This window comes from Salvelinus fontinalis, chromosome 30 (assembly GCF_029448725.1).
Source record: "Salvelinus fontinalis isolate EN_2023a chromosome 30, ASM2944872v1, whole genome shotgun sequence".
Classification (NCBI taxonomy): Eukaryota; Metazoa; Chordata; class Actinopteri; order Salmoniformes; family Salmonidae; genus Salvelinus; species Salvelinus fontinalis.
The window spans coordinates 6,224,196-6,252,032 of NC_074694.1; the positions used below are offsets into that span (position 1 = coordinate 6,224,196).

Sequence of the window (27,837 nt, forward strand, 5' to 3'; positions counted from 1 at the left end):
GAAACCATAGAAACCATGTGTTTGATACCACTTCACTTATTCCGCTCCAGCCATTACCACGAGCCTGTCCTCCCCAAGTAAGGTGCCACCAACCTCCTGTGCAAGGTATGTTCCGTGCGTCGACTACTCAGCCCCCTCACACGTCCGGGCCGCCATCCCACTTCTGACACCAGTGTAGTGAACGGCGGGGCAGGGAACGAAACGAACCCGGGGTCGCTGGCGTGAAAAGGCAAACACCCTTCGCATCACACCAATAAGGTTAACCCACTTGGTTGGAATTGTGACGTGGTTCATTTAGCGAGGATCGCTACAATACAAACATTTTAAATAAATAAACAACTGACTGAAATACAAAAATGAACAGCTCCTTTAAAAATACACAATTGAAACTACACATTAATTAAGCAGTCTCACAAAATAGGGCATAGAGAGCGTTTGGACTGGAAGTGCTTCACTCATGAACCCGAGGAGCCTTAATCTATTATGTACACAAGTGGATGAACACCAGGTAGGACTGCAAAACTAAATAGACATCTTGGAATATGCCACTGTGTTCACAGTAGGCCCTACAGCAGAACAATCAACTATAACCAGGCCTAATTATAAATAGATACTCTGGAAAATCAACCTAACACCAGACCATACTTATGCAATTTTTAAAAATAAGGCTGTAACGTAACAAACTATGGAATAAGTCAAGCGGTCTGAACACCCTCCAAAGACACAGTATTTATCACCCCAAAAAGGTTGACCTCTTCTTAAAATTGTTAAATAAATGTTTAACTTCTATGGCTGCTAAAGAATTGGATCAGAATTTGTTTCATCAAACCATTACTGACAAATCAACCTAACACCAGACCAGTGTGCCCAAACCATTACTGACAAATCAAAAATAAAATGTGATGAACAATCCAACAACTGTTTGACCTTTGACCTGGTGGTATAGTTTCAGCGCCAGAACAAAACAAGGACATGTCGGACAACACCCAAAGATCCACGCTGACAGTTTCCTCGTGATGTTAGTCTACGACATATCGACAACCCACCCTTCAACTCTGACCCACTGAGAGATAAACAGGTGAAAACAAAAGCTTCATAGTCACCTCTGAAAAAACCAGGGTGTGGAATAACAACATGGCATAGCAAGAAGTAAACAGCTTTTCCATCTGCATCAGTTTCAACACATAGGAAAATGTTCATGACACAGCCTGGCTGTCATGCCCTCTGCTTGGCGGCGTGTGTGTTATAAATCACCTCAACATGACGGCTACTGACCGCAACACATATCTATAAATACGGCACAGCCATGGCTGAACGTTAGCCTACATGCAGAGAGAAGTAACATTAAATAATCTAACAATAATTATCTTATCCATAGCCTAAGGTTACGCTATAACACGACCGTTCTGCTTATTGTACATATGAACCTGATTGCGTGTTTGTATTTTTCTGTATAGAACGAGAGCGGGTGCCTTTGGGACCGTACTATCCGGGATCGTTGGGATGTCTCTACTCCATTGCAGTTGACATGGTTAAGGGAATGTGTTAAGGTAATGTGTTAAGGTTGTGGTAGGGACGGCCCGAGGAGCACAAATAGCACTGACCACAGCCCGTGTCCCCTGGAGAGGGCAAACGGGTTCGGGAGCCATTATTCGTGACGTAACTAGCTCGCTAACCGGCTGTTTTAACTCAGAAACTGCGGTAGCGGCGGGCTGTAAACGTCGGAAGTAAATTACCGACAGTGACCTCCTGGCCAAAACGTGTTGAAGCGGATAGGTCTTTACACCTTTTGTCAACTGAATAAAAGGCGCACAGTATCGGTACTAAGAGCAAATAAATATTTTCTACTCGAGCAATTTCGTTAAAAAATATATATTGTAACGAGGTTCGTTACAATATATATTATTAAGGAGGGTGCGCGGGGTTGTATTTTATCGTGGGAGCTAGCTAGATAGAGACAGCAACTCCTTGCCTCGTTTCGGTTAGTTTAGCCTGATATCTGACGTAGCTAGACAACTGCGACAATGGATAAAGCAAAATCAATTATCGGAAAAAAAGATTCAGGATCCTGTCATGCCAACGGACTTCAAAGGGAGTTTCATTCTCAGGCTAACATCGGGGGCTGTAACGCGTACAAATCAAGTGGAAACTGTAGTGGTGCTAGTAACAATATTGAACTCTTCCATCACCTGCAGACCGATCATGTCGAAGCCAATGGGTCATCTCCTGCGAAAAGATGCAGGTTACGAAGAAGAGTTGAGTCGGCGAAGAGAAACAGAACACGTAAGTGACACTGACAATTGTGTTTGCAGATGCAACTTTTGCATTTAGTCATTTCTGTGTTTACTCATCAAATTACACATTTTATGTTTATAGGCAGCTACATGGAGGGTTTTCAAACCCCTCTACGGGGACCCTCAAACGTAACATGTATTTTACTATTCCACAGCTATCACACCCAGCGGTGTGAAGTACTTAATTAAAATTACTTCAATACTACTTAAAGTTTTTTAGGGTGGTATCTGTACTTTACTATTTATATTTTTGACAAATACTTTTACTCCACTACATTCCTAAAAAAAAAAAAAAGTATTAACAGTTTATTTCATACAATTTCCCTGACACCCAAAAGTAGTCGTTATATTTTGAATGCTTGTCAGGGCAGTAAAATGGTCTAATTCACATACTTATCAAGAGAACATCCCTGGTCATCCCGACTGCCTCTGATCTGGCGGACTCACTAAACACACATGCTTTGTTTGTATATGGTGTTGGAGTGGGACCCCAGATATCCGTAAATGAAGAAGAAAAAACTAGAAAATGGTGCCGTCTTGTTTGCCTAATGCAAGGAATTTGAAATGATTTTTACCTTTTGATACTTAACGATATTTAAAACCAAATACTTTAACTTTTACTCAAGTTGTATTTTACTGGGTGACTTTTACTTGAATCATTTACTATTAAAGTCTCTTGACTTTGACTCAAGTATGATGCATGGGTATTTTTCCCACCACAGATCACACCCGATTTGTCAACTAATCATCAAGCACTTGGATTTACCGGTAGGTTGATCAGGTGAGCTAGTTTAGGGTTACAACAAACTTGTGATAGACCTACGTCCGGGGGTCACCGGGTAGAGGTTTGTAAGCCACTGTGCTACATGTCATTTAAAGACGCTGCATTTAAACAAGTTGCATAGCCAGCTATACATGTTACCGAAAGTCTTGCGTCATCATTTAAGGGGCCAGGTTGTCGTTCCAGTGAGAGTAGCCATGGTGTTTTGGTTGATGCTTGTGTGTTGTATACCTCTGTCTGTATTCTGTCAGTATACTTTTTGTATTTTGCTGGCAGCACCATTTCACAGAGTCAAAATTCAGGTATGTGTAAAAGTACTAGGCTTATTAAGTGATTCTGATAGCGATCAAAGGGGCTGTGACTACTTTAGGCTGTCAGCAAACCACCCTATTAAACTAGTTTGCTCCTAATATTAACAATGATGTGCTGAATATGATCTATTATTAGACCCAGCCCCGCTGTGGTGTTAGGACCCAGCCGCGCTGTGGTGTTAGGACCCAGCTGTGGTGTTAGGACCCAGATGTGGTGTTAGGACCCAGCCCAGATGTGGTGTTAGGACCCAGCCCCGCTGTGGTGTTAGGACCCAGCTGTGGTGTTAGGACCCCGCTGTGGTGTTAGGACCCAGCCCCGCTGTGGTGTTAGGACCCAGCTGTGGTGTTAGGACCCAGCTGTGGTGTTAGGACCCCGCTGTGGTGTTAGGACCCAGCCCCGCTGTGGTGTTAGGACCCAGCCCCGCTGTGGTGTTAGGACCCAGCTGTGGTGTTAGGACCCCGCTGTGGTGTTAGGACCCAGCTGTGGTGTTAGGACCCAGCTGTGGTGTTAGGACCCAGCTGTGGTGTTAGGACCCAGCTGTGGTGTTAGGACCCAGCTGTGGTGTTAGACCCAGCTGTGGTGTTAGACCCAGCTGTGGTGTTAGACCCAGCTGTGGTGTTAGGACCCAGCTGTGGTGTTAGGACCCAGCTGTGGTGTTAGGACCCAGCTGTGGTGTTAGGACCCAGCTGTGGTGTTAGGACCCAGCTGTGGTGTTAGGACCCCGCTGTGGTGTTAGGACCCCGCTGTGGTGTTAGGACCCCGCTGTGGTGTTAGGACCCCGCTGTGGTGTTAGGACCCCGCTGTGGTGTTAGGACCCCGCTGTGGTGTTAGGACCCCGCTGTGGTGTTAGGACCCCGCTGTGGTGTTAGGACCCAGCTGTGGTGTTAGACCCAGTCCCGCTGTGGTGTTAGGACCCAGCTGTGGTGTTAGACCCAGTCCCGCTGTGGTGTTAGGACCCAGCTGTGGTGTTAGACCCAGTCCCGCTGTGGTGTTAGGACCCAGCTGTGGTGTTAGGACCCAGCTGTGGTGTTAGGACCCAGCTGTGGTGTTAGGACCCAGCTGTGGTGTTAGGACCCCGCTGTGGTGTTAGGACCCCGCTGTGGTGTTAGGACCCCGCTGTGGTGTTAGGACCCCGCTGTGGTGTTAGGACCCAGCCGCGCTGTGGTGTTAGGACCCAGCTGTGGTGTTAGGACCCCGCTGTGGTGTTAGGACCCAGCCGCGCTGTGGTGTTAGGACCCAGCTGTGGTGTTAGGACCCAGCTGTGGTGTTAGGACCCCGCTGTGGTGTTAGGACCCAGCCGCGCTGTGGTGTTAGGACCCCGCTGTGGTGTTAGGACCCCGCTGTGGTGTTAGGACCCCGCTGTGGTGTTAGGACCCCGCTGTGGTGTTAGGACCCCGCTGTGGTGTTAGGACCCCGCTGTGGTGTTAGGACCCAGCTGTGGTGTTAGAACCCAGCTGTGGTGTTAGGACCCAGCTGTGGTGTTAGACCCAGCTGTGGTGTTAGGACCCAGTCCCGCTGTGGTGTTAGGACCCCGCTGTGGTGTTAGGACCCCGCTGTGGTGTTAGGACCCCGCTGTGGTGTTAGGACCCCGCTGTGGTGTTAGGACCCCGCTGTGGTGTTAGGACCCCGCTGTGGTGTTAGGACCCAGCTGTGGTGTTAGGACCCAGCTGTGGTGTTAGGACCCAGCTGTGGTGTTAGGACCCAGCTGTGGTGTTAGGACCCAGCTGTGGTGTTAGGACCCAGCTGTGGTGTTAGGACCCAGCTGTGGTGTTAGGACCCAGCTGTGGTGTTAGGACCCAGCTGTGGTGTTAAACCCAGCTGTGGTGTTAGGACCCAGCCCCGCTGTGGTGTTAGGACCCAGCCCCGCTGTGGTGTTAGGACCCAGCCCCGCTGTGGTGTTAGGACCCAGCCCCGCTGTGGTGTTAGGACCCCGCTGTGGTGTTAGGACCCCGCTGTGGTGTTAGACCCAGCTGTGGTGTTAGGACCCAGCCGCGCTGTGGTGTTAGGACCCAGCTGTGGTGTTAGGACCCAGCTGTGGTGTTAGGACCCAGCTGTGGTGTTAGGACCCCGCTGTGGTGTTAGGACCCCGCTGTGGTGTTAGGACCCCGCTGTGGTGTTAGGACCCCGCTGTGGTGTTAGGACCCCGCTGTGGTGTTAGGACCCCGCCCCGCTGTGGTGTTAGGACCCCGCCCCGCTGTGGTGTTAGGACCCAGCCGCGCTGTGGTGTTAGGACCCCGCTGTGGTGTTAGGACCCCGCTGTGGTGTTAGGACCCCGCTGTGGTGTTAGGACCCCGCTGTGGTGTTAGGACCCCGCTGTGGTGTTAGGACCCCGCTGTGGTGTTAGGACCCCGCTGTGGTGTTAGGACCCAGCTGTGGTGTTAGGACCCAGCTGTGGTGTTAGGACCCCGCTGTGGTGTTAGGACCCAGCCGCGCTGTGGTGTTAGGACCCAGCTGTGGTGTTAGGACCCCGCTGTGGTGTTAGGACCCCGCCGCGCTGTGGTGTTAGGACCCCGCCGCGCTGTGGTGTTAGGACCCCGCCGCGCTGTGGTGTTAGGACCCAGCCGCGCTGTGGTGTTAGGACCCAGCTGTGGTGTTAGGACCCAGCTGTGGTGTTAGGACCCAGCTGTGGTGTTAGGACCCAGCTGTGGTGTTAGGACCCAGCCGCGTTATTTTGTCATTCAATAGAAAACAAGTGACTCCTTTTGTTTTTGTATTAGTTGCACTGTGATTGGTGTCTTCAGTCAGAAGGTGTGATGAAATCGCTCCTGATAAGAAGGCTTGGTGTACTTCGGCCAATTAGCGGCCGCCCCTATCTCCGCAAGGCTGGGTGAAAGAGCCAGGGCGCCGCCCCCCCCGAATGTTATTAAATTCCCCTTTCCCTGGTTTCTGTTAGAAGTTAAAACTTGTCGAGACAAAGTCACGATGCAAGAATGTTTTAATTTGCTGTAACAACTGCAACTGGGGTAAACAAAGGATTGTAAAAACACTGATCTTAACTTTGCATACCTGCATTCGTAAGTGTGTTTGCATTCACCTGAGCACACCACTATGAAACCGAGAAATGTAAAGAAACCAGGTAAGTTGGTTTGCTATTGTTTCCATGACAATGGAATTTGAGCCTCTCGAAACTCGAACATACAGTATGAAAGGAATAAGGTACAGAGTAGATTACAAATGTTGTCACAAGTAGGGATATTCTGCTCTGCCATTATTTAACACCCTCGGGGGTCATTGAGAGACATTCTCTCCAGTATTGTTGAGTTTCTCTCTAGTACAGACCTCCCGGCAAGTTCAGCGGTCCCATTGGTTAAGCCTGCTAGTCGGCATTCCTCACCTCTAATTGTGTGAGACTGGAGAGAGTAAATAAGTGTTCTCTGTTACGTCCTAGTTGTCGTGCATGTCCTACTCTGGTTTTTAGAGGTACCTCGATGAGCTTTCAGTCAAGTGGATGCTTTCATCGACACCAGCTCTTGGATTGAATGCACATTTGTGGCCTGCTGGAAGTCATTTAGCAGGGCTCTGGCAGTGCACCTCCTTGCACAAAGGCGGAGGTAGCGGTCCTGCTGCTGGGTTATTGCCCTCCTACGGCCTCCTCCACGTTTCCTGATGTACTGGCCTGTCTCCTGGTAGCGCCTCCATGCTCTGGACACTACGCTGACAGACACAGCAAACCTTTTTGCCACAGCTCGCATTGATGTGCCATCCTGGATGAACTGCACTACCTGAGCCACTTGTGTGGGTTGTAGACTCCGTCTCATGCTACCACTAGAGTGAGAGCACCGCCAGCATTCAAAAGTGACCAAAACATCAGCCAGGAAGCATAGGAACTGAGAAGTGGTCTGTGGTCACCACCTGCAGAACCACTCCTTTATTGGGGGTGTCTTGCTAATTGCCTATAATTTCCACCTTTTGTCTATTCCATTTGCACAACAGCATGTGAAATTTATTGTCAATCAGTGTTGCTTCCTAAGTGGACAGTTTGATTTCACAGAAGTGTGATTGACTTGGAGTTACATTGTGTTGTTTAAGTGTTCCCTTTATTTTTTTGAGCAGTGTATAAATCAAGAGGAGATGTGCAGTATGGTAGACTTCACCAGGGTTGGGCTCCATTTCAATTCAGAAAGTACATTCCAATTCCACATTCCATATTTCTCATTGAAAAGCATTGAAGACAATTTGGAATTGGAATGTACTTCTTGAATTGAAATGGAATTGACCCCAACCCTGGGCTACAGTGTATACCCATCACGTATCCTGTAGCATTGATAGGGCAAAGAGAAAGAAACTGAAGGGAGTAGGGGAATAGAACATTTTTCAAAACCTCCTGAACACCAACAGATATTCAGATTATAGTGACACGTCATACAGGATGTGAACGAGAATCACATACCAGAATTAGAAGACGTTCTGAATAAAGATCACTTACAGATAGAGAAATATGTTCTACTGTGACCTGTTTTATTATGTTACATCTCCACCACACCTCCACCTCCCCTCTCCACACACACCTCCCCTCTCCACACACACCTCCCCTCTCCACACACACCTCCCCTCTCCACACACACCTCCCCTCTCCACACACACCTCCCCTCTCCACACACACCTCCCCTCTCCACACACAGACACCTTCTCAACCCCCTTGTGGCTGCAGGGGGAGGGGGTGGAATTCGGACACCTTTCACCCACATGTCCTGGTCTGTCTGTTCGTCACACTGCCCCTTCATCTGGACACACACACACACACACACACACAGCCCCTAAAGCTGGACAGGGCAGGTGCCTCTGGTGGGGTGACTGTCATGTGCCCCTAGCCTTGCTCCCTGATAAAGAATGATTCCACTACCAGGGAGGCAGGTTTGCCTATTGCCCTAGTAATCTTTCAACCTGAGAAAAGGTTGGAACAGCAGACCTTGGTCTCATTTAATCCGTTGGAAGTGAGGGTTATCTTGTTTTTGTTTTATAGTCTTTGCTGTACAGTGTGCTTTATTTTATTTTTTTCAAGGCTCTTTAAAGACGATTAAAAATATATATATATATTTTCGTGGATTCCTATCAGATATGGTTTAAGGACAATTCCATAATAACGGAATTACGCTTTGACAAAAAAACATTTGATTTCAAAGTTTAACAAACCATACAAGTCTATGCACAAGGACTACTTACAACAATTTTCACAGAAAAATTTACAAAAAACTAATTTGGTGGAAGAACTGTGCCAATGCAATCTTTGGTAACGGACTAATAATCAAATTCCCATTAGGTTTTTAATGTGACTCTGTTTAAAAATCTCCTCTCAATTAAGATTAAAAGATGTCGGCAGAAAGAATGGGCTGTCAGCTATGATATTGCACCTTGTGTTTTGAAAAAATCTCTTTTGGTTATTATAGTACAGTAAGTGAAATTGATTTACACTCAGTAATTGAATTACATCATGGGTCTTTGATTTTTACTACACAGAAATGGATAAATATGGCTATGATTGATTCTCCTCATGTTTCATAGGTTTGGATATCGCAGTGGCGTAGAGTTCAGCGCAGTACTAGGGCTGGGAGATATGGTCAAAATATAATATCATATATATGGTATTTTTCAAATTTATGACGGTATTTGATGGTATTTTATGTTTTTAAGTAATAAAAGTTCTACATTTGCTTTATGAGTAGTGTGTTACCCTAGGGTGGCAACACATATATTCTAAATTATTTCAATGGGTCTTTCTCCATTCTGATTGTTTTTTACAGTCAGAGCAGCTCACAGATCACTGCACCTGTACATAGCCCATCTATAAATAGCCCAAACAACTATCTCTTCCCCTACTGTATTATTTATATAGCTCCTTTGCATCCCAGTATTTCTACTTTGCACACTCATCTACTGTCAAATCTACCTACCATTCCAGTGTTTTACTTGCTATATTGTATTTACTTCGCCACCATGGCCTATTTATTGCCTTTACCTCCCTTATCTCACCTCATTTGCTCACATTTAATATAGACTTATTTTTCTACTGTATTATTGACTGTATGTTTGTTTTTACTCCATGTGTAACTCTGTGTTGTTGTATGTGTCGAACTGCTTTGCTTTATCTTGACCAGGTCACAATTGTAAATGAGAACTTGTTCTCAACTTGCCTACATGGTTAAATAAAGGTGAAATTAAAAAATACTGTTCAATTCAACTTCAACCTAAAATATTTTCCTGCATTTCCATCAATGTCTGCAATTCCGGCACTCCTTTGTGTATCGAAATACTTGGCCTTATTTTTAACCAAATGGTGCAATTGTGATTTAGATCAAAACACTTAGGTGAACTTTTGGAATCATGGAAATTGATTGTTTATTATAATTATATAGTTATAATATAAATAATAGTGGGCACTTTGAATACAGTGTTTGACATAACTCGTCCGTGGCATTTTAATTTGTTGTTATTGCGACAGGGTAGGAACCAAAGTGAAGTTCAGTGTTTCTTAGGAGACCCATTAAATCTTTGTTGATATAGCCAACATATTCATGCTTCGCCTATAACTCTTTGATTTAGAAGATACTGTTGCACAAACAACATGCTGATTTAAGCCTGCACCAGTACTGGTATCAGGCTGTATTAGCTAGCTCAGTATTTTTATTAGCTAGCCAGCTAACTAGCGATTAGCATTAGTGGCTAACACGATTTAGCTTAACTTGCTAAGAAAATACAAACTAGGTGTTTGCAGATGTAAGAAACACAAACTAATATTGCAATTATATTACGCTTGTGGGTTGATATTAAGATCAAAGTGTTAACATTGTTGCATGTGCTGCGTTGACCATGCAGACTGAACGACAGTGTCTCGTTGTCAAGCAACAACAAATACGCTCCTTGAGTGACGGGGGGCGGGACTAGGTCTGTTTGGAAAGCGGCATGGCGAGAGAGAGCGGAGAGGGATGACACAAGTAACGGAGTAAACTATAAAAATGGACGTTACACACAGCGCTACACAATTTGAACAAACCAAACATTAAAATAACGTTATAGAAGGTAAAGTAAAAACCCAAACCGGTCCGTGCATAAATACCGGTGTGTGTGTGTGTATATATAGTAAAATATGGTATACCGCCCTATGCAGTATCGTAGAGTATAGTTTAGTGCAGTACCGTATAGTTTAGTAGAGTACAGTGCAATATACTGCACTATACCCTCTACTGTGCTCCACTCACTGTCCTATGCTATCCAAACTTGTAAAACATACAGTACCAGTCAAAAATTGACACACCTACTCATTCTGGGATTTTTCTTTATTTTTTACTATTTTCTACATTGTAGAATAATAGTGAAGACATCAAAACTATGAAATAACACTTATGGAATCATGTAGACCACTGCACCACTCGGGAGGCAGCATCAAGTCTTCTTGGGTATGACGCTACAAGCTTGGCACAGCTTTATTTGGGGAGTTTCTCCCATTCTTCTCTGCAGATCCTCAAGCTCTGTCAGGTTAGATGGGGAGCATCTATTTTCAGCTCTCTCCAGAGATGTTCGAACGGGTTCAAGTCCGGGCTCTGGCTCGGCCACTCAAGGACATTCAGAGACTTGTCCCCGAAGCCACTCCTGCGTTGTCTTGGCTGTGTGCTTAGGGTCGTTGTCCTGTTGGAAGGAATACTTATGTAAATATTTTTTTTTTCAGTTTTTATTTTTTAATACATTTGCAAACATTTCTACAAACCAGTTTTTGCTTTGTCATTATGGGGCATTGTGTGTAGATTGACGAGGAAAATGTTTTATTTATTCCGTTTTAGAATAACGTTTCAACGTAACAAAAATGTGGAAAAAGTCCAGGGGTCTGAAATATATTCCGAAGGCACTGTAGGCTTAACGGCAGTCATGTTTTGACAAATATAAAGTAGAATAATGGTTGGGTTTCGAAGAATAATTATTCATATCTAAAGGCTTGATTCTGTCGGCATACTTGAGGCACTGTTCGTTCTGATAGGAGAGAGGTCACTGCAACATCACCCACCTTGCAATCTGAGCAGAGGCAGTCAACATTTTTTAAATACACTACATAAACAAAAGTATGTGGACAACTGCTTGTCCAACATCTCATTCCAAAATGATGAGCATTAATATGGAGTTGGTCCCCCTTTGCTGCTATAACAGCCTTCACTCTTCTGGGAAAGGCTTTCCACTAGATGTTGGAACATTGCTGCCGGGACTTGCTTCCATTCAGCCACAAGAGCATTAGTGAGGTTGGACAATTAGGCTTGGCTCGCAGTCGGTGTTCCAATTCATCCCAAAGGTGTTCGATGGGGTTAAGGTCAGGGCTCTGTGCAGGCCAGTCAAGTTCTTTCACACTTACAGTTGCGCGGGACAGCTCTAGCTGGGCAGAAATTTGACGAACTGACTTGTTGGAAAGGTGGTATCCTATGATGGTGCTACATTGAAAGCAGTGGTGGAAATCCCTGCCGGCCAAACCCTCCCCGTAACCCGGACGACGCTGAAACATCTGCGCTTATAGCCTCCTGCCTTGTGCGCATTGCTGTGCTTACAATGTGAAGAAATAGCCCAATACTTTATCAACATTTTAAGCTAAACGTTCTGATCTGTTGCATCATTTGCTTTTTAAAAGTGTTTTTTTGACATGCAGTGGTTGTATTAATTTGGGATCTATCGCTTCCCACAACTGTACCTGAGTATGTTTGGAATTTTCCTTTCATGTCACAGGAGGAGGACAATCTGACCAATAGAATAGGTAAACTTTTGTAGTATGGCAGATAGTAGATTCATAGGCTAGTGCTTTTGCTGTTCGTTAGGACTACTCATCTTGTTGGCTGACAAAGTAAATGTGGACAGTTCATATTCGATAATGAGGCGCATGGTAGCATTCCCGATGTCTGTCTTCACTTGTAGACTACTTTGAAGCTGCGATACCTGTGAGAAGGACCTGATCACGTGACAGGCATTGGCTAATAAGAAATTTGATATCTGAGCAAGCCATGTGAGCTGGGAGAAGGGAATTATAACGATTATACTCAGCCCAGGGGCACAACAGACACTTTGGTTGCAAAAGGATTTATTTTATTTTTTTAAAGAATACTATTGCTGTCTAAATGCAACCTTGCTTTCCAACTGCATGAACGGGGCGGTAGGTAGCCTAGTGGTTAGAGCGTTGGACTAATAATCGAAAGGTTGCTGGATCGAATCCCCGAGCTGACAAAGTAAAAATCTGTTGTTCTGCCCCTGAACAAGGTAGTTAACCCACTGTTCCCAGGTAGACCATCATTGTAAATAAGAATTTGTTCTTAACTAACTTGCCTAGTTAAATAAAGGTTACATTTAATAAAATAAAAAAATGTAATTGAACAATGAAATGCATGATGCAGACGGATTGGTTCTGATGACAGGGATACGGCAGCGAAATGACAGGCAAACGACACAGTAACCATGCGATAATAACACCTTCAATGCTAAGGTATTTCTTGTTTTGCCTTGACAGCCTTCCCCTGGTTCGGGATGGACATCGGCGGTACTCTGGTGAAGCTGGTCTACTTCGAGCCTAAGGACATCACGGCGGAGGAGGAACAGGAAGAAGTGGAAAACCTGAAGAGCATCCGCCGCTACCTGACCTCCAACACGGCGTACGGGGAGACGGGCGTCCGAGACGTCCACCTGGAACTGAAGAACCTGACCATGTGTGGTCGGACGGGCAACCTGCACTTCATCCGCTTCCCAACGCAGGCCATGCACCACTTCATCCAGATGGGCAGAGACAAGAACTTCTCCAGCCTTCACACCACGCTCTGCGCCACTGGCGGAGGGGCCTACAAGTTTGAGAACGACTTCAGAACGGTGAGTGAGAGAATGAGACAATGGGTGACCTGACAACCTTGCAGCCTCATTTCTACCAGTATGTCACATGTGCAACCAGAGGGAAAAAAACCTCTAGACCACCTTTACTCCACACACAGAGATGTGTACGAAGCTCTCCCTCGCTCTCCATTTGGCAAATCTGACCATAAGAGTCTGTAATAGCTACTTGTTTCAAGCAGACCACCATTGTCCCTGTGCCCAAGAAAACGAAGGTACCTGCCTAAATGACTGCCGTTCCGTAGCACTCACGTCTGTAGCCATGAAGTGCTTTGAAAGGTTGGTAATGGCTCACATCAACAACACCATCCCGGGAAACCCTAGACCCACTCCAATTAGAATACCGCCCCAACAGATCCACAGATGACGCAATCTCAATTGCACTACACACTGCCCTTTCTCACCTGGATAAAAGGAACACCTACGTGAGAATACTGTTCATTGACTACAGCTCAGTGTTCAACACGATAGTGCCCACAAAGCTCATCACTAAGCTAACGACCCTGGGACTAAACATCTCCCTCTGCAACTGGATCCTGGACTTTCTGACGGGCCGCCCCCAGGTGGTATGGGAAGGCAACAACACACCTATCACGTTAATCTTCAACACTGGGGCCCCTCAGGGGTGCATGCTTAGTCCCCTCCTGTATTCCCTGTTCACCCACGACTGCGTGGCCAAACAATACTCCAACACCATCATTAAGTTTGCAGGTGACACAACGGTGGTAGGCCTGATCACCGACAACGATGAGGCGGCCTATAGGGAGGAGGTCAGAGACTTGGCAGTGTGGTGCCAGGACAAATACCTATCCCTCAACGTGATCAAGACAAAGGAGCTGATCGTGGACTACAGGAAAATGAGGGCCGAACACCCCCCCATTTACATCGACAGGGCTGCAGTGGAGCAGGTTGAGAGCTTCAAGTTCCTTGGTGTCCACATCACCAACAAACTAACATGGTCCACAAACACCAAGACAGTCATGAAGAGGGCACAACAAAAGCTTTTCCCTCTCAGGATACTGAAAAGATTTGGCATGGGTCTTCAGATCCTCAAAACGTTCTACAGCTGCACCATCGAGAGCATCTTGACCGGTAGCATCACCGTCTGACATGGCAACTGCTCTGCGTCTGACCGTAAGGCGTTACAGAGGGTAGTGCATACAACCCAGTACATCACTGGGGCCAAGCCTCCTGACATCCAGGACCTATATAACAGACACGCGTCTGAGGAAGGCCCCAAAAATTGTCAAAGACTCCAGTCACCCAAGCCATGGACTGTTCTCTCTGCTACCACACGGCAAGCGGTACCAGAGTACGAAGTCTAGGTCCAAAAGACTCCTGAGCAGCTTCTACCCCCCCCCCCCCAAGCCATAAGACTGCTGAACAATTAATAAAATGGCCACCCAGACTATTTGCATTGAATCTCCCACCCACTTTGTTTTTACACTGCTGCTACTCAGTGTTTATTATCTATGCATCATGCATAGTCACTTTGACCCCACCTACATGTACAAATGACCTTGACTAACCTGTACCCCAGCACACTGACTCGGTACCGGTACCCCCTGTATATAACCTCATTGTTGTAATTATTATTATTTATTTTTTTTAAGTTTATTTTGTAAATATATTCTTATCTCTATTTTCTTAAAATTGCATTGTTGGTTAAGGGCTTGTAAGTGAACATTTCACAGTAAGGTCTACACCTGTTGTATTCGGCGCATGTGACCAATAGAGTTGGATTTGATTCCAGTCAAGGAAGCGTGTTCTGTGTTTGATAAGACATTGTTATTTGTATTTTCTCTGGACTTGTTGAGGCCGATGCGGTACTGTACCAGTTCTGCGAAGACCAGCTGTGCTGTCAGGCACTTGCTTGTGGTGCTGGGCCTCTCTGTTCTCTGGCCGCAGACCTGATTTTGTTTACATAGTCACCAGCTCCCTCAACTCCGACTGAGGTTTTGCTTCATGCTTTGATTTGCCTCACACCCACCTCTCTCTCCTTCTCTCCCTCTACAGATGGCTGATTTAGAGCTGTTGAAGCTGGATGAGCTTGACTGTCTGATTCATGGCCTGCTCTACGTGGACTCCGTGAGCTTCAACGGCCACCCTGAGTGCTTCTACTTGGAGAACCCGTCAGACACCCAGAAAAGCGTGAAGACACCGTGCAGTCTGGCTGACCCGTTCCCTATGCTGCTGGTCAACATTGGATCTGGGGTTAGCATCCTGGCTGTATACTCCAAAGACAACTACAAACGGGTCACCGGCACCAGGTACAGGACACAGTGGACAGGGATTCACTTTTTTAAATATATTTTTTTAAAGCCTTGCAAGGTCTGCATTTTATAATTTATGGAAGTGTTTAAAATCTGAAATGTTTCAGGACAGTGCTGTTCACCAATGTCAATTCAAATCCATTTGTTGTATTGGTTTTATATACAGTATCTACATGCTTTGACAACAGTCCAAAGTCATTTTTACTGATCGTCAATGGACTGGGTTTTCCCAGGTGAGAGTTGTTTTCTGGCACGTGGGGAGTCATTGTACAGAAAGGAACTGTCATCTTCAAAAAGACCCAGATTTGTAGTTTTCCTCATTTAAAAAGAGAGAGAATCATCAGACCTTGTAATGTCAACAGAGATTACAGAGAAAAACAATCATTTACAACTCTCTTCTTCACTACGAAGAGACAGAATCATTAGATCATTTGTTTTGGTATCGTCCATATGTAGCTTGTTTTGGTTGCAGGTTTAGTCTATATTTACCATGTTCCCTGGACAGTAGATACTGTCTGCCTGCTCGTTGCACAGGGACAGTCTATATTTACCAGGGACAGTCTATATGTACCATGTTCCCTGGACAGTAGATACTGTCTGTCTGCTCGTTGCACAGGGACAGTCTATATTTACCATGTTCCCTGGACAGTAGATACTGTCTGCCTGCTCGTTGCACAGGGACAGTCTATATTTACCAGGGACAGTCTATATTTACCATGTTCCCTGGACAGTAGATACTGTCTGTCTGCTCGTTGCACAGGGACAGTCTATATTTACCAGGGACAGTCTATATGTACCATGTTCCCTGGACAGTAGATACTGTCTGCCTGCTCGTTGCACAGGGACAGTCTATATTTACCATGTTCCCTAGACAGTAGATACTGTCTGCCTGCTCGTTGCACAGGGACAGTCTATATTTACCAGGGACAGTCTATATTTACCATGTTCCCTGGACAGTAGATACTGTCTGTCTGCTCGTTGCACAGGGACAGTCTATATTTACCAGGGACAGTCTATATGTACCATGTTCCCTGGACAGTAGATACTGTCTGTCTGCTCGTTGCACAGGGACAGTCTATATTTACCATGTTCCCTGGACAGTAGATACTGTCTGTCTGCTCGTTGCACAGGGACAGTCTATATTTACCAGGGACAGTCTATATTTACCATGTTCCCTGGACAGTAGATACTGTCTGTCTGCTCGTTGCACAGGGACAGTCTATATGTACCATGTTCCCTGGACAGTAGATACTGTCTGTCTGCTCGTTGCACAGGGACAGTCTATATGTACCATGTTCCCTAGACGGTAGATACTGTCTGCCTGCTCGTTGCACAGGGACAGTCTATATTTACCATGTTCCCTGGACAGTAGATACTGTCTGCCTGCTCGTTGCACAGGGACAGTCTATATTTACCAGGGACAGTCTATATTTACCATGTTCCCTGGACAGTAGATACTGTCTGCCTGCTCGTTGCACAGGGCAGTCTATATTTACCATGTTCCCTGGACAGTATCTAGTCTGCCTGCTCGTTGCACAGGGACAGTCTATATTTACCAGGGACAGTCTATATTTACCATGTTCCCTAGACAGTAGATACTGTCTGTCTGCTCGTTGCACAGGGACAGTCTATATTTACCATGTTCCCTAGACAGTAGATACTGTCTGTCTGCTCGTTGCACAGGGACAGTCTATATTTACCATGTTCCCTAGACAGTAGATACTGTCTGTCTGCTCGTTGCACAGGGACAGTCTATATTTACCAGGGACAGTCTATATTTACCAGGGACAGTCTATATTTACCATGTTCCCTAGACGGTAGATACTGTCTGCCTGCTCGTTGCACAGGGACAGTCTATATTTACCATGTTCCCTAGACAGTAGATACTGTCTGTCTGCTCGTTGCACAGGGACAGTCTATATTTACCAGGGACAGTCTATATTTACCATGTTCCCTAGACAGTAGATACTGTCTGTCTGCTCGTTGCACAGGGACAGTCTATTTACATCAGTTCAACCTTGGAACATCTCTACATAGAAAATGTCACAGGGATGAAACTGAGATGTTGCTGGTGTTTGTCATTTTTAAGCTTTCCGTTAACCAAGTTATCCTTAAACCAACCTAAGCCTGACTTAACCACGGCCAAGTTATCCTTCTTTGAAAGAGTTAAGTCAGGCTTAGGTTGGTTTAAGGATTACTTGGTCATGATTAAGCGAGGTTTAAGTTGGTTTAAAGATTACTTGGTCATGGGTAGAGTCAGGCTTAGGTTGGTTTAAGGATTACTTGGTCATGGTTAGAGTCGGGGTTAGGTTGGTTAATTAAAGGATAACTTGACCAGGGTTAACTTGACCAGGGTTAACTTGACCAGGGTTAACTTGACCAGGGTTAACTTGACCAGGGTTAACTTGACCAGGGTTAACTTGACCAGGGTTAACTTGACCAGGGTTAACTTGACCAGGGTTAACTTGACCAGGGTTAACTTGACCAGGGTTAACTTGACCAGGGTTAACTTGACCAGGGTTAACTTGACCAGGGTTAAGTCAAGGTTGGGTTGGCAAAAGGATCTGTTGTGGAAAAAGAACATAATTGTCATGACTCAAGTGAGTCACAGAATTAAATTCTACTTGAGTAAAAGTCTAAAAGTATTTGTTTTTAAATATACTTAAGTATAAAAAGTATAAATCATTTCAAATTCCTTATATTAGACAAACCAGACGGCACCATTTTATTTAAATTTTTTTTTTTTTTACGGATATCTAGGGTCACACTCCAACACATCATTTACAAATGAAGCATTGGGTTTAGTGAGTCCTCCAGATCAGAGGCAGTAGGGAAGAGCAGGGAGGTTCTCTTGATAAGTGTGTGAATTTGACCATTGTCTTGTCCTGCTAAGCATTCACAATGTAAGTACTTTCGGTGTCAGGGAAAATGTAAGGAATAAAAAGCACATTATTTTCTTTAGGAATGTAGTGGAGTAAAGTACACGTTGTCAAAAAATATAAATAGTCCAAGTACAGATACCCTAAAAAAAACTACTTAAGTAGTACTTTTTAAAGTATTTTTACTTAAGTATTTACACCACTGAAAAGGATAACTTGGCTGTGGTTAAGTCAGGGTTAAGTGACAGTTCCTTGGCCTTGTGACAGTTCCTGAGGGCTTTGGGTCAGCTTACAGTTCCACTGTGACCTGTTCTGCCTACCCCCACAAGCACTCTCTGTCTCAGGCTGAGAGGGGACTCCTTTTTAGGCCACTGTTGTATGTTCATTCAGAACCACTTACCATGACCCTTCCCCAGCACGAGGGGGCGAAACCGTAACTTGAAGCATGCATGTGTGTAACTAAAAAATGTCACACATTTTACGATTTGATGTCAATGTGCCCACTGATCCCTTCTCTGTGTCCTCCTCTCAGTCTTGGTGGGGGTACGTTCCTGGGCCTGTGCTGCCTGCTGACTGGCTGTGAGACGTTTGAAGAGGCTCTGGATATGGCTAGCAGAGGCGACAGCAGCAATGTGGACAAGCTGGTGAGGGATATCTACGGAGGAGACTATGAGCGCTTCAGCCTCCAAGGATCTGCTGTGGCCTCCAGGTGAAGGAGGGACCACTCAGTACTGGGACATTATACTGGATATGTGTTATATATGTTCCATTATATCAACCATGATAATATATATATATATATATATATATATATATATATATACACTGAACAAAAATATATAAATGCAACATGCAACAATTTGAAATATTGAAGGAAATCAGTTAAATGCCAGGAGAGTGCAAAGCTGTCATCAAGGTAAAGGGTGGCTACTTTAAATAATCTAAAATATATACTTATTTTGATTTGTTTAACACTTTTTTTTTTTGGTTACTACATGATTCCATATGTGTTATTTCATAGTTTAGATGTCTTCACTATTATTCTACAATGTAGGAAAAAAAATAAAAAAAAATAAAGAGAAACCCTGGAATGAGTAGGTGTCAACTTTTGACTGGTACTGTGTGCATATACAGTTGAAGTCGGAAGTTTACATACACTTAGGTTGGAGTCATTAACACTCGTTTTTCAACCACTCCACACATTTCTTGTTAACAAGCTATAGTTTTGGCAAGTCGGTTACGACATCTACTTTGTGAATGACACAAGTCATTTTTCCAACAATTGTTTACAGACAGATTATTTAACTTATAATTCACTGTATCACAAGTCCAGTGGGTCAGAAGTTTACATACACTAAGTTGACTGTGCCTTTAAACAGCTTGGAAAATTCCAGAAAATTATGTCATGGTTATAGAAGTTTCTGATAGGCTAATTAACATCATTTGAGTCAATTGGAGGTGTACCTTGTGGATGTATTTCAAGGCCTACCTTCAAACTCAGTGCCTCTTTGCTTGACATCATGGGAAAATCAAAAGATATCAGCCAAGACCTCAGAAAAGAAATTCTTGACCTCCAGAAGTCTGGTTCATTCTTGGGAGCAATTTCCAAATGCCTGAAGGTACCACGTTTATCTGTACAAACAATAGTACCACGCAGCCGTCATAACGCTCAGGAAGGAGACGCGTTCTGTCTCCTAGAGATGAATGTGCGAAAAGTGCAAATCAATCCCAGAACAACAGCAAATGACCTTGTGAAGATGCTGTAGGAAACAGTTACAAAAGTATCTATATCCACAGTAAAACAAGTCATATATCGACATAACCTGAAAGGCCACTCAGCAAGGAAGAAGTCACTGTTCCAAAACCGCCATTAAAAAAAGCCAGACTACGGTTTGCAACTGCACATGGGAACAAAGATCGTACTTTTTGGAGAAATGTCCTCTGGTCTGATAAAACAAAAATAGAACTGTTTGGCCATAATGACCATCGTTATGTTTGGAGGAAAAAGGGGGATGCTTGCAAGCCGAAGAACACCATCCCAACCGTGGCAGCATCACGTTGTGGGGGTGCTTTGCTGCAGGAGGGACTGGTGCACTTCACAAAATAGATGGCATCATGAGAAAGGAAAATTATGTGGACATATTGAAGCAACATCTCAAGACATCAGTCAGGAAGTTTAGACTTGGTTGCAAATGGGTCTTCCAAATGGACAATGACCCCAAGCATACTTCCAAAGTTGTGGCAAAATGGCTTAAGGACAACAAAATCAAGGTATTGGAGTGGGCATCACAAAGCCCTCACCTCAATCCCATAGAAAATTTGTGGGCAGAACTGAAAAAGCGTGTGCGAGCAAGGAGGCCTACAAACCTGACTCATTTACACCAGCTCTGTCAGGAGGAATGGGCCATAATTCACCCAACTTATTGTGGGAAGCTTATGGAAGGCTACCTGAAACATTTGACCCAAGTTAAACAATTTAAAGGCAATGCTACTGAATACTAATTGCGTGTATGTAAACTTCTGACCCACTGGGAATGTGATGAAAGAAATAACAGCTGAAATAAATCATTCTCTACTATTATTCTGACATTTCACATTCTTAAAATAAAGTGGTGATCCTAACTGAGCTAAAGTGGTGATCCTAAGACAGGTTTTTTTTACTAGGATTAAATGTCAGGAATTGTGAAAATCCTGAGTTTAAATGTATTTGGCTAAAGTGTATGTCAACTTCTGACTTCAACTGTATGTATGTATACATACATACATACATACATACATACATACATACATTCTTTATATATATGTATGTGTATTTAACCATAAATGTAATTTATGGTAGTTAATGAACTGTAAAAGCACACGGATATAAGCTATAACTACACAGTACAAGGTGCAATGTAGGTTAAGTAACAGTGTCTTTGTCCCAGAAGTGATCTTTATCACTGGTCTTGAGTTACGATGTTCAATTCTCAACAAAACTCTCTTTTTGTTATTGTTTTTCAATTAAAGAAGAATTTTGTTGATTCCTAATAGAAGTTCCTGTGATTCTTATGTTATGCGTTTGTTCTTTAATTAACACACAGCTTTGGCCACATGATGAGCAAGCAGAAACGAGACTCCATCAGCAAAGAGGACCTGGCGCGGGCGATGCTGGTCACCATCACCAATAACATAGGTTCCATCGCACGCATGTGTGCCGTCAACGAGGTAACCGCACAAACATTCTCCCTGCAGTTCGCATCATATTAATATTCATTCACTTTCACTTTCACTTCACGTTTTGTTTTCAGGAGAAGTCGTTGTCTAAAGGGCTTATTTGTATTTACAATTTTTTACATCGGAGTCAGTTTTCCAGAGTGACTAAGTCAGTGTATTCATCTTAAGGTAGTGTAACCGGTGTGAAATGGCTAGCTCGTTAGCGGTGCGCGCTAGTAGCGTTTCAATCGATGACGTCACTCACTCTGAGACCTTGAAGTAGTTGTTTCCCTTGCTCTGTAAGAGCTGTGCGGGTTTTGTTGAGCGATAGATAACGATGCTTCGTGGGAGGCAGTTGATGACGTGTTCAGGTGGTCCCTGGTTCGAGCCCAGGTTGGCGGCAAGGAGAGGAACGGAAGCAATACTGTAACAGTAGCTAGGTGAGACGACCACATTTCAGTCTTTTTTTGGGGGTGGTTTTCTGTTTTGCTTTAAGCTTCTTTACAGTGTTTCCTTGTGGCGTGGTGATCAAGCAGGATTGTACAGGGCTTTCAAAGCGCACAGAACTTCATCTCTGCCACCACCATCTGGCCCGTAGACCTTTTTCCAAAAGCCTGAACTACAGTATAGAATACTCTATTGCCAAGCAACAATGTTTTAGTGTCCGTGATCTCTCTCTAATAGTGATAGTTCTGACAAAAGGCCAAAAGGCCCGACACATAAGCTCGAATAAAACAAGTGATACTAGCAAAGAGCAGTGTGCAGGTTTCTCTTTTATTTGACGTTACCACACACCTGCTACAAGATCACTCAGATGTGGGGCTGCTTTTTTAAAATGTAGTGTCAGTGATAGTACAGACAGGAAAATAAGGGCAAGGCAGTTCAGTTCAACGGCGACACAACAGTACAGATACTGTACCAGCTGACTTCTCAGCTCTGGCCTTGTACACTGATAACAGGGGAAGTACAGCAGACTTTTAGCTCCACTTTGTGGTAATCATGAGTACTTATTTATTAGCATCCCCATTGGCTGTTGGTATTTTATTAGGATCCCCATTTGGTTGTTGGGATTTCATTAGGATCCCCATTTGGTTGTTGGGATTTCATTAGGATCCCCATTTGGCTGTTGGTATTTTATTAGGATCCCCATTTGGCTGTTGGGATTTCATTAGGATCCCCATTGGCTGTTGGTATTTTATTAGGATCCCCATTGGCTGTTGGTATTTTATTAGGATCCCCATTGGCTGTTACAAAAGCAGCAGCTACTCTTCATGGAGTCCACTACACGAAACATGACATAATACAGAACATTAATAGACAACAGCTCAAGGACAGAACTACATAAAACATTTTTTTTTTTTTAACAATGTTTCTGGAGTTCTGTTATAAGCTGTGTATTGACTGTCTCTGTATGTTTTGGATACATGACATATTTTGCATTAAAATGATGCCACTACTATGACATTTTTTTTCACTTTCAGAAAATCGAGAGAGTTGTGTTTGTTGGGAATTTCTTACGTATCAACACGGTGTCAACTAAGCTGCTGGCCTACGCCATGGACTTCTGGTCCAAGGGACAACTGAAGGCCTTGTTCTTAGAACACGAGGTACGACACTTGATTTGAGTTGGAAGATTTAGATTCTGTCAGACTGAATGTAAACAAAGTTGTCAACTCTACCTCCGTAGCTCCCAGATTTCATCATTTGAGTATTAGTAATAATACCTAATTTTACCACGTTGTATGTTTTCTGTAGGGATATTTTGGAGCGGTTGGGGCATTCCTGGAGCTGTTAAAGTCGTCTGAGGAGCCATGATGACATGCCCATGTCATCCCTCAAGAAGCTGCCGACAAGCCGTTACAGGAAACTGGAAAAGCCATTTAATACTCTAAATATCTTTTAATATCTCTTCCCTAAAATCCCCTCAAATAGAGGTTTTAATAAAGCTAATGTAATGTCTCGGGTCATGAACCCTGGGTGGCAGGTAAGCGCTAAGGGTCACAGAGACGGTGTTAGTTCTTGGTACTGTGTGTAAATATCTATTTTCGTAGTTCTAGAGTGCACTAAAGCCAAAACCTGCTGAGAATTGACCTGTGTGACAGGAGTCTGCAGTCTTCGGTATAGAGGAAAGGGAGTTTCTCTCAACATATGAATATTGCCTTGTCTGCTGCTGTTCTATCCATCTTTGTGAAAAAGGGGGAAAAGGGGTTTAGTTCCATTTGTATCAAATGAAGGGACCAAAGAGGCTGATTCATCATAATTGACTGGCCCTTTTTAATTCAGCGTGTCACAACGAGGATCCACTGTCCTCTGTCGCTTGTGGCACATTCATCTTAGCTTTATTAACCCATCATGGTTAACAGATATGGGGTGTTATAAACCCTTGGTTCACCAGCCTCCTCAAACTCTCTAGTCTCTAGTCTCTTTTAGTGATGAAGTTCTGTTGGTACGTCTGTCAGGTTCAGATAAATGTTACGATCTTGATACTTTGGTTATTTTGAGATGCTGCATTACCAGTCCAGTACAAGTGTCCACTTCTGTTTGTTTCACACCTGCCCATCTCACTAAGAAAGTGTGCCCTATCTTCTCCAAACCTCGGACCATGACGACACCCACTCTACAGCCAGTGGTGATGTAGAATCGCCTAGAATTTAAATTGCCTAGTAAGGACTGTTTTTGTGGTGTTTTATCCAACGTATTTTGTAAGAGAGGTACATAACTACTGGCAGCAGTTAGTCTACATAGTGATTTTTTAAAAAGTATTTTATCTTATGTCGGTGTGGGAGTTTCTCACCCAGTGCAAAGGGTTTATAACCTGCAGTTTTGACAGAAAATCTCTATTTTGGCCCCCAAAGCAATTCCCATAGCTGCTATCAATTTTCTTGTTTTATATATCAGTTAAAGCTGTTCAATGTGAATGTGCTTGTAGCTATAAAAATGAAGGACCCATTACACTAGACATGTTTTACCTGTTGGCTTAGTTATTGCTGCTGTTTGAAATACCTAAGAAACAGCCCATTTATTGCGTCCATCATTAACGACCTCCTAAAACGTTGGAACCTCCTCTGTTAGAATCCAATGTCTCAACCTTATTATGACATCACAGAAGGTTCTGTTTTTGCCTTCCTCTCTCTCCCTGTTGGTTAATGGCCTCCGCCTATCAGGTGGCACCGTTTGTCAAACTGGGTAGCAGTTTACTTACTGGCTACTCTGTGCCACTCACTTCTCACCTCAAACCTGTTTTTGTTGCCTTTTTGTTTTTTAGTAGAACTGTGTTTCCGTGTCCTACGGTCTCTCTTTCTTCATGTAAAGTGTTTACGGTTCAGTGTGGTTCTTTGTGAAGGCTCCAGTTAAGACCTATGTGAAGTCAGAGTTCCACTGCAACATGGAGTTTAGTTGGGTTAGTAGATGGTATCATTCAACTGCATGGGATTCTGACTTGATTTCATAAAGATCTTTATTTTATTTATTTTTAATTTTGAGGGGGGATGATTTTTCAAATGTTCATTTTGTGGTTTTCTGTATCGTTTGTTGTTTTTGGCTCAGAGTTATTGCAAGCATCCCCTGTTCACATTTGCATGCATGCTCTTATTAAATTGACAAAGGCCTTGGTACTAGTCTGGATCAATGGTTACATTTTGGGATTACCATTTCAATATTTATGACCCCCCCCTCCCCGCTCCCCAATAGCAGATTTGTATATTATATTTACTCCCAATAGCAGGTCCCAATGTATATTATATTTACTCCCAATAGCAGGTCCCAATGTATATTATATTTATTGAAGTGTAATAACTACTGATGTGATAAAATGAAGTGCTGAAACACCTCAAGCCTCTGAAAACCAACGTCCTGTAAAGATGCGTCAGTAACTGACGTCCTTGTGCTGTGAGAACGTAATATTACGTAAAGACGTTTCTCTGTGCTTACAAACCTCAAATTTCCTGCCAAGTTCAATTGAGTCAAGTTAAAATAAAGTTTATTTTTTATTCATTTTTATACACATCAATGTATTAGACACTCCTGATGACTACCTACAAGTCTGGTATTGAAGCCTTGTGAATATATGACTGCCCTTCGAGTCAGTTTTAGTATGTTAACATGGCTCAATATGAAGCTCCTCTTCCTCTAGTATTTACATAGTGTATGCAGCTCATGAATTGGAGCCATCACATCTGTATCATGTAAGAGCTCTGTTGGTACAGAAGTGTGTACAAGGAATATTACTTGCCACAGCACAAGGACATTTGCCTCGTGCATCTGCTTTAAGCCCATGATAAAGCTCTATTGAGTGATTTGGAGTCCTCAGAGGTATCCCTTGACCCTCGTTAGTGTTAATGAACAGCAGTTTGATCCCTGATAACGATCAGAGAACATGCTATACAGTAGCTTCTGTATTAATCTCTATATTTTTTAATGTTCTAGCAATGCTGCAAATTCTGCCAATAACCCCAAAACAAGCAAGTGATTTGGTTGTTCAAAGATTTTGTTTTGTAATCTTAAGAATTATGCAAACTGGTTTATCTTTTGATTTGAGAATTTATTTTTTATTGAGTTTCTTCTGCTGATATTTAAACAACACTGTCTATAGTCTGGAAAGCTTAATAGGACGGGACTTTTTATCACGCTGACCTGATAGGACGGGACTTTTTATCACGCTGATCTGATAGGACGGGACTTTTTATCACGCTGATCTGATAGGACGGGACTTTTTATCACGCTGATCTGATAGGACGGGACTTTTTATCACGCTGATCTGATAGGACGGGACTTTTTATCACGCTGATCTGATAGGACGGGACTTTTATATTGATCTGAATGTACTGTACCTGTAAATATATCCGCCAGAAATCCTTTCTGCTAATGCAATGTCTAACCTCTTTACTGTGTCTAAGGCTACGTTTACACATGCAGCCCAATTCTGATCTGTTGCCCAATCAGATCAGATCTTTTGCTAATATTGGGGCAAAATATCAGAATTGGGCTGCCTGTGTAAATGCAACTTAAGAAAAATTACAAGAAAAGGAACACTGGAAATATGCTGTGCACAATGTGTATGTTCTGGAATTTAACAGTTATTTTCTGAAATGAATAAATTTGTGAAGCTATTAAGACGTGTTAATTGGTGATTCTTTATTTGTATTTTTATTTAACTAGGCAAGACAGTTAAGAACAAAGTCTTATTTACAGTGAAGGTCTACCCTGTCCAAACCCTAACCTGGATGACGCTGGGTTTGGTGATTCTTGATGCTGTCGGGCAGAGGGGGGATTGGTGATTCTTGATGCTGTCAGGGAGAGGGGGGATTGGTGATTCTTGATGCTGTCAGGCAGAGGGGGGGATTGGTGATTCTTGATGCTGTCAGGCAGAGGGGGGATTGGTGATTCTTGATGCTGTCAGGCAGAGGGGGGATTGGTGATTCTTGATGCTGTCTGGGAGAGGGGGGATTGGTGATTCTTGATGCTGTCAGGCAGAGGGGGGATTGGTGATTCTTGATGCTGTCTGGGAGAGGGGGGATTGGTGATTCTTGATGCTGTCAGGGAGAGGGGGGATTGGTGATTCTTGATGCTGTCTGGGAGAGGGGGGATTGGTGATGCTGTCAGGGAGAGGGGGGGATTGGTGATTCTTGATGCTGTCAGGGAGAGAGGGGGGATTGGTGATGCTGTCAGGGAGAGAGGGGGGATTGGTGATTCTTGATGCTGTCAGGGAGAGAGGGGGGATTGGTGATGCTGTCAGGGAGAGGGGATTGGTGATTCTTGATGCTGTCAGGGAGAGAGGGGATTGGTGATTCTTGATGCTGTCAGGGAGAGAGGGGGGGATTGGTGATTCTTGATGCTGTCAGGGAGAGAGGGGGGGATTGGTGATTCTTGATGCTGTCAGGGAGAGAGGGGATTGGTGATTCTTGATGCTGTCAGGGAGAGAGGGGATTGGTGATTCTTGATGCTGTCAGGGAAAGAGGGGAGATTGGTGATTCTTGATGCTGTCTGGGAGAGGGGGGGATTGGTGATTCTTGATGCTGTCAGGGAGAGGGGAGGATTGGTGATTCTTGATGCTGTCAGGCAGAGGGGGGGATTGGTGATTCTTGATGCTGTCTGGGAGAGGGGGGATTGGTGATTCTTGATGCTGTCTGGGAGAGGGGGGATTGGTGATGCTGTCAGGGAGAGGGGGGGATTGGTGATTCTTGATGCTGTCAGGGAGAGAGGGGGGATTGGTGATGCTGTCAGGGAGAGAGGGGGGATTGGTGATTCTTGATGCTGTCAGG

At 44.1% G+C, this 27,837-nt stretch overlaps 1 protein-coding gene across 3 annotated transcripts; it reads left to right on the top strand.

The window, feature by feature from the left end:
* The first annotated feature begins 1,556 nt into the window (after positions 1-1,556).
* On the top strand, positions 1,557-26,689 carry LOC129828567 (pantothenate kinase 1-like). Of its 3 annotated transcripts, none has more exons than XM_055889610.1 (7): positions 1,557-2,283; positions 12,860-13,212; positions 15,247-15,500; positions 18,915-19,091; positions 21,466-21,589; positions 23,059-23,184; positions 23,333-26,689. In XM_055889610.1, exons 1-7 carry the CDS (start codon positions 2,025-2,027, stop codon positions 23,390-23,392), a joined length of 1,353 nt encoding a protein of 450 aa, XP_055745585.1. In that variant the 5' UTR covers positions 1,557-2,024; the 3' UTR covers positions 23,393-26,689. The 3 variants fall into 3 exon arrangements, with proteins under 3 accessions (XP_055745585.1, XP_055745587.1, XP_055745586.1); XM_055889612.1 differs by lacking the exon at positions 1,557-2,283 and adding an exon at positions 2,769-3,075; XM_055889611.1 differs by lacking the exon at positions 1,557-2,283 and adding an exon at positions 2,769-3,062.
* Positions 26,690-27,837: the final 1,148 nt, after the last annotated feature.

What these genes read in the sequence shown, in the direction of transcription:
- LOC129828567 (XM_055889610.1), top strand. Translation starts at nt 2,025, where the DNA reads ATGGATAAAGCAAAATCAATTATCGGAAAAAAAGATTCAGGATCCTGT. An exon ending in TTGAGAACGACTTCAGAACG is followed by an intron (nt 13,213 to 15,246) that starts GTGAGTGAGAGA and finishes CTCCCTCTACAG; the next exon opens with ATGGCTGATTTAGAGCTGTT. An exon ending in GCATGTGTGCCGTCAACGAG is followed by an intron (nt 21,590 to 23,058) that starts GTAACCGCACAA and finishes TTTCACTTTCAG; the next exon opens with AAAATCGAGAGAGTTGTGTT.